The 7,048-nt window shown below is 52.2% G+C and overlaps 1 protein-coding gene across 1 annotated transcript in view; it reads right to left on the bottom strand.

Moving 5' to 3' along the window:
• Positions 1–618: 618 nt before the first annotated feature.
• The window catches only part of dsg2.1 (desmoglein 2, tandem duplicate 1), a gene marked incomplete at its 3' end in the record, with an annotated part of 49,652 nt that continues 43,222 nt past the window's right edge, over positions 619–7,048 (bottom strand). The window contains exons 14-17 of the mRNA XM_083766797.1: positions 6,263–6,631; positions 6,041–6,141; positions 2,765–3,117; positions 619–890 (exon numbers count right to left, since the gene is read on the bottom strand). Of these exons, the coding sequence (XP_083622923.1) occupies positions 619–890; positions 2,765–3,117; positions 6,041–6,141; positions 6,263–6,631 (1,095 nt within the window). The remainder of the gene's footprint in view (positions 891–2,764; positions 3,118–6,040; positions 6,142–6,262; positions 6,632–7,048) is intronic.

Here is a 7,048-nt window from a genome sequence, read left to right as displayed (position 1 = left end):
GTACTACTTTTTATATAACGGCTTTCTCACGTCCACAAAGTCACTGACGGAACCAGTCGCGTTGAAAAGCCCCATCCATCCATCCATCCATCCATCCATCCATCCATCCATCCATCCATCCATCCATCCATCCATCCATCCATCCATCCATCCATCCATCCCTTCATTGGATGAACTCCTGTTGCCTCAGCGGTTCTCCTGCACCACCGTCTTGCGCGCGGCGGGTACGGGGGAGGGGAGGAGGGGGGCGTATACGGGGGCGGGGCCCATGGCGCCCTGCGAGCCACCGCCGCTGAACGAGGTCGTCGTCGTGGTGACCCTGTGGGAGGAGGAGGAGGCGGAGCCGAGGCCGACACCCCCCGCCCCCGCCTCGTGGATCAGCCGGGAGACCCCGCCTCCTCCCTGATGATGAGGATAATGAGGAGGACCGCCCTCAACGATCAGCACGCCCCCCTGGGAGGAGGAGGAGGAGCCTCCCTGACGGACCAACCCGCTGCTCTGCTCCAGCAAGACCACGCCCCCTGGCTGCTGCTGGCCCAGGACCGCGGCCGGTCCGCCGGGCCGCCCGTTGACCAGGAACACGTTGGCGCCGTTGGCGTTGGCGCCGGCGGGAACCGCCTCGGCGAACAGCACGGTGTTGTTCTGCATCTGCAGCGCATGCGGCGGCTGCATCTGCAGCGCATGCGGCTGCATCTGCAGCGCATGCGGCTGCACGATGTAGTGCATGGGCTGCTGGACGGCGTAGTTTGGCTGCTGGACGGCGTAGTTTGGCTGCTGAATGGCGTAGAAGATCTGGGGCTGCTGCTGGTGCTGCTGCTGCTGCAGTAGGATGGTCTGGCCGCTAGGGGGCGCCACCGCCGCCACGTTGACTACTTGCTTCTTGGTGGAGGCTGAGGGAGAAGGAAAAGAGGGTTATTTACATAGAGTATATACAGTATGAATAGAGGAAACCCTGAGGCCAAATGGACATAGTGGCCGAATTAAGGTATTGCAGTGTGGGCCCCAAACACATGAACGCGCTGGTCCGTTGACTATATCATTGTGCACGTTCACGACGGCAGCACGCTCGTCCGCGTTCGTGCGCGTTCAACGGCAGCGCGTTCATGTGTTTGGGGCCAATCCGTCCCAGAATGCTCTCTGTTCCTACCCGGAAGGTGGAGTGAAATCGCCTCATGCGCTTTTGAGCAACTTAATGCAAGTGGATGGAAGGAGAACTCGGATGTCATCTCTATTCATATATACTCTAAGGTTATTTATTATAATAGACATTATCATATAATCCATTTAGACAGTGAGGACGATTCTACACAATGTCTTCTAAATCATAACAGTTTTCTGAAAAACCCATGTTTCTATGTGTCAGTGGTCCTACTAATGGTTCTATGGCCCATTGCAGGGCTCTGTACTAATGGTTCTATGGCCCATTGCAGGGCTCTGTACTAATGGTTCTATGGCCCATTGCAGAGCTCTGTACTAATGGTTCTATGGCCCATTGCAGAGCTCTGTACTAATGGTTCTATGGCCCATTGCAGGGCTCTGTACTAATGGTTCTATGGCCCATTGCAGAGCTCTGTACTAATGGTTCTATGGCCCATTGCAGAGCTCTGTACTAATGGTTCTATGGCCCATTGCAGGGCTCTGTACTAATGGTTCTATGGCCCATTGCAGGGCTCTGTACTAATGGTTCTATGGCCCATTGCAGGGCTCTGTACTAATGGTTCTATGGCCCATTGCAGGGCTCTGTACTAATGGTTCTATGGCCCATTGCAGAGCTCTGTACTAATGGTTCTATGGCCCATTGCAGGGCTCTGTACTAATGGTTCTATGGCCCATTGCAGAGCTCTGTACTAATCGGCTGCTAACATGAATGTTAATTATATGAAGATATCGGCTTAATGATCCGATTGAGAGCAAAACAAAATGAGATCATGACATCCCTAATAAAACAGGGTACTGCGTAGTACTGAGATCATGACATCCCTAATAAAACAGGGTACTGCGTAGCGCTGACCTTGGGTAATAAAACAGGGTACTGCGTAGCGCTGACCTTGGGTAATAAAACAGGGTACTGCGTAGTGCTGACCTTGCATAAAACAGGGTACTGCGTAGCGCTGACCTTGGGTAATAAAACAGGGTACTGCGTAGCGCTGACCTTGGGTAATAAAACAGGGTACTGCGTCGTACTGACCTTGGGTAATAAAACAGGGTACTGCGTCGTACTGACCTTGGGTAATAAAACAGGGTACTGCGTCGTACTGACCTTGGGTAATAAAACAGGGTACTGCGTAGCTCTGACCTTGGGTAATAAAACAGGGTACTGCGTAGCGCTGACCTTGGGTAATAAAACAGGGTACTGCGTAGCGCTGACCTTGGGTAATAAAACAGGGTACTGCGTAGCGCTGACCTTGGGTAATAAAACAGGGTACTGCGTCGTACTGACCTTGGGTAATAAAACAGGGTACTGCGTCGTACTGACCTTGGGTAATAAAACAGGGTACTGCGTAGCGCTGACCTTGGGTAATAAAACAGGGTACTGCGTAGCGCTGACCTTGGGTAATAAAACAGGGTACTGCGTAGCGCTGACCTTGGTTAATAAAACAGGGTACTGCGTCGTACTGACCTTGGGTAATAAAACAGGGTACTGCGTAGCGCTGACCTTGGGTAATAAAACAGGGTACTGCGTCGTACTGACCTTGGGTAAAAAAACAGGGTACTGCGTAGCGCTGACCTTGGGTAATAAAACAGGGTACTGCGTCGTACTGACCTTGGGCGAAGCCGTCCACATGATCGCTGACCACCGTCCTCTCTGTGTGGCTGAAGGAGGAGGAGGAGGGGGGCGGGGGGGGCTGCTGGGGGCGGGGTCGGCTCAGGTCCGGCTGGCTGGTGGACGACACCGCGCTGGACATCGATGACACTCTACTAGCCAGGCCGGCTGAGGCCGCCGATACGCCCGATACGCCCTCGCGGTCCAGGAGGTCGGGGAAGCTCACGTTTCGCCGGACCGCCTCGGCCGTGGTCTTGACCTGCCCGCCGTTGTTGTTGCACACCTGGGCCAGGGTCTTGAACTTTGGCCCCAGGTCGTCCAGGAAGTGGAGGTCGTCGTCCTCCTCCATGAAGCTGTTTACGTTAGATAACGTTGTTCAGTGGCGCGCACAGACAGACACCAGGGGGTGCTAGAGCCCCACAGACAGACACTAGGGGGGGCTAGAACACCACAGACAGACACTAGGGGGTGCTAGAACACCACAGACAGACACTAGAGCAGGGGTGGGCAACTTTGATGATGGCGAGGGCCAATATATTTCCACACTCTCTCCAGAGGGGCCACAGTGCATAATTACTGTCGTTACGTGTCGTAGCAAAAAATAGCTGATCTGAAAACGCGCCGCGCTGCAACGCGTTTTGAGCTTGTAGATCAGCTATTTTTGCTATATTTGAATTGAAAACCTGAATAATTATTTTACTATTTTTTAAATTGGAATCCTGAAAAGTAACCTTTTTCATGAATTTCAAATGCATTTAGATTATAGTTACTGTACGTTGACTTTATGAACTGTTAACATATAACTACATTGGACACAAAAAGACAATAATATTGTAATACTAGTCATTAAGTACTAGTCATTTATTAAGTAATTAAAGCAGGTTTGGAATTGTAAACAGCTGCAATCAATACTATAATATCAGTATTCTGATATTAACCTGCGGGCCGCATTAAGTGAAGGTGGGGGGCCGCATGTGGCCCCCCGGGCCGCCAGTTGCCCACCCCTGCACTAGGGGGTGCTAGAGCACCACTTGCCCTTTTGAAGAACCCCCCCCCCCTTTTTTTTTGTCAAATAGGTTTTTATTGAGAACAGATTATAAATGGTTGTAGATTAAACATTGTGATATGAATTAAAATTTTCTTTTATAGAAAACAAAAAAGAGAAAGAAAACCCTCAACCCCACACTGCTCAGTGACACCGCATACTATAGCATAAAATAGTAAGATGAAAAATGGATAACGTCTGAAAAGAAAATGGCGTACAATCAACCATATCAGTGGTATCCTGTCTATTAATCGTTTCTACTCAGGTAATGGACATTGGGGGCAGCCAAACCTTATAAAACTGTCTCTCCCTGTTCCTCAGGAAATACCTTATTCTCTCAAGATGAAGCGTAGTAGTCACCCTCCCCCCTTTTTGTTCGTGTGCAGTATGTGGGCCATGGTGACGTTGATCAATTCTTGATAGAAAAAAAAGCTTCTAATATATTATTTAGGCCCCAAAATCTATAAATCTCACACTATTCAGGCAACCGGGCCGGTTCCACGCGCTGCACAAGGTGCCCTTTTTTTCCACTTGAGCGCCTGCCCCTCTATAAATGTCTGTGCACGCCACTGTCCTGCCCCTCTATAAATGTCTGTGCACGCCACTGTCCTGCCCCTCTATAAATGTCTGTGCACGCCACTGTCCTGCCCCTCTATAAATGTCTGTGCACGCCACTGTCCTGCCCCTCTATAAATGTCTGTGCACGCCACTGTCCTGCCCCTCTAAATGTCTGTGCACACCACTGTCCTGCCCCTCTAAATGTCTGTGCACGCCACTGCCCTGCCCCTCTATAAATGTCTGTGCACGCCACTGTCCTGCCCCTCTATAAATGTCTGTGCACGCCACTGTCCTGCCCCTCTATAAATGTCTGTGCACGCCCCTGTCCTGCCCCTCTATAAATGTCTGTGCACGCCACTGTCCTGCCCCTCTATAAATGTCTGTGCACGCCACTGTCCTGCCCCTCTATAAATGTCTGTGCACGCCACTGTCCTGCCCCTCTATAAATGTCTGTGCACGCCACTGTCCTGCCCCTCTATAAATGTCTGTGCACGCCACTGTCCTGCCCCTCTAAATGTCTGTGCGCGCCACTGTCCTGCCCCTCTATAAATGTCTGTGCACGCCACTGTCCTGCCCCTCTAAATGTCTGTGCACACCACTGTCCTGCCCCTCTAAATGTCTGTGCACACCACTGTCCTGCCCCTCTAAATGTCTGTGCACGCCACTGCCCTGCCCCTCTATAAATGTCTGTGCACGCCACTGTCCTGCCCCTCTATAAATGTCTGTGCACGCCACTGTCCTGCCCCTCTATAAATGTCTGTGCACGCCACTGTCCTGCCCCTCTAAATGTATGTGCACGCCACTGTCCTGCCCCTCTATAAATGTCTGTGCACGCCACTGTCCTGCCCCTCTATAAATGTCTGTGCACGCCACTGTCCTGCCCCTCTATAAATGTATGTGCACGCCACTGTCCTGCCCCTCTAAATGTCTGTGCATGCCACTGTCCTGCCCCTCTATATGTCTGTGCACGCCACTGTCCTGCCCCTCTAAATGTCTGTGCACGCCACTGTCCTGCCCCTCTAAATGTCTGTGCACGCCACTGTCCTGCCCCTCTAAATGTCTGTGCACGCCACTGTCCTGCCCCTCTAAATGTCTGTGCACGCCACTGTCCTGCCCCTCTATAAATGTCTGTGCACGCCACTGTCCTGCGCCTCTAAATGTCTGTGCACGCCACTGTCCTGCGCCTCTATAAATGTCTGTGCACGCCACTGTCCTGCCCCCCTATAAATGTCTGTGCACGCCACTGTCCTGCCCCTCTATAAATGTCTGTGCACGCCACTGACATTGTTCAGAACGTTACATCCAACATTTACTTTCTGGTTCATCGAAAAGTCCTTAGAGCCCGAGGCCATCGACAACAACGGGAGGTATGATTTAATTATAACGCGACTATAGTGACGGGGCCGCGACAGGCCGTCAAAAAACACAAGCTTTGCAAAACCCCTGGCCCTCCCTTCTCTGGTCCTACCTGTGGCCCCTGACCCCTGACCCCTGGCCCTCCCTTCTCTGGTCCTACCTGTGGCCCCTGGCCCTCCCTTCTCTGGTCCTACCTGTGGCCCCTGACCCCTGGCCCTCCCTTCTCTGGTCCTACCTGTGGCCCCTGGCCCTCCCTTCTCTGGTCCTACCTGTGGCCCCTGGCCCCTGACCCCTGGCCCTCCCTTCTCTGGTCCTACCTGTGGCAGCCCACGGAGCCGGCGGGCGACCCCTGGCCCTCGAAGTCGTAAACCATCACGATGTCCTTGGCTGCCTGGTTGTCGGCCGCCATGCTGGCCTTCTGTGGCGGGAAGGAAGGAAGGAACAGGAACATGAAGTCAAAACAAAACGATCCGGTTCGGTCTCTATCCTTTCATTACTCTATGGTGGTGACAGTCTGCACGGTGTATCGTTACTCTCACCTGGTCGTAGTACTGCCGCAGGTAGAACTCTGGCAGGGCGATGCCCTCGTAGACTCCGCCTCCTCCCCGGGCCTCTCCTCCTCCTCCTCCGCTGAACTCAGAGTAGACGCCGCTCTGCCCGCCCATCCACGTGTCATGGCCGCCGCCCATGCCGTTGCCCATTCCGTTGCCCATGCCCATGCCGTTGCCCATGCCGTTGCTCATGCCCATTCCGTAGTCGTAGCCGCTGTTGAAGCCGCGCTGGTCGTACTCTGACGTAATGAGGATGTCTTGCATGCCGTTGGCTCCCATGCCCCCCATGCCCCCCATGCCCATCTGGGCCTGGCACGGCACCGCGTCCGTCTGGACGATTTGGACCAGCGGCACTTCCTGTGGCAAGACAAGGGTGAAAAAGGTTAAACGCATTTAGACCTGACACGAGATTCTACTACAAACGTCTTCTACATCCTGACCGTTTTCTGGAAAAAAACGCATGTTTCTACGTCAGTCGTTTCTAAAAAGAAATCATGTCAAGGAAAAATATGTATTTGGCCGCCGACCCCCATCTGAAAATATGTTGTTCCAGGGACCACCTCCAGAAGAAAAGATTTGAGTTAAAAACGTTTGCTGCGAAATAATATATATTCAAATATCTGTGCCACATTTTCACGATTTAAGAAAAAAATGCAGATCTACAAGCTCATAGAGCAGCACCGAGTGCTTGTAGATCTTCTATTTTTCAATAGCAGATCTACCAAAATGGGTTCCTGCCCAGAATGGGTTAAACATTTTATGTCAATGTATCAC

Source organism: Protomyctophum parallelum, assembly GCF_964188405.1.
Source record: "Protomyctophum parallelum genome assembly, chromosome: 6".
NCBI lineage: Eukaryota > Metazoa > Chordata > Actinopteri > Myctophiformes > Myctophidae > Protomyctophum > Protomyctophum parallelum.
The sequence above is the reverse complement of the archived record's forward strand: the minus strand, read 5'-3'. Positions and strand labels throughout refer to the sequence as shown.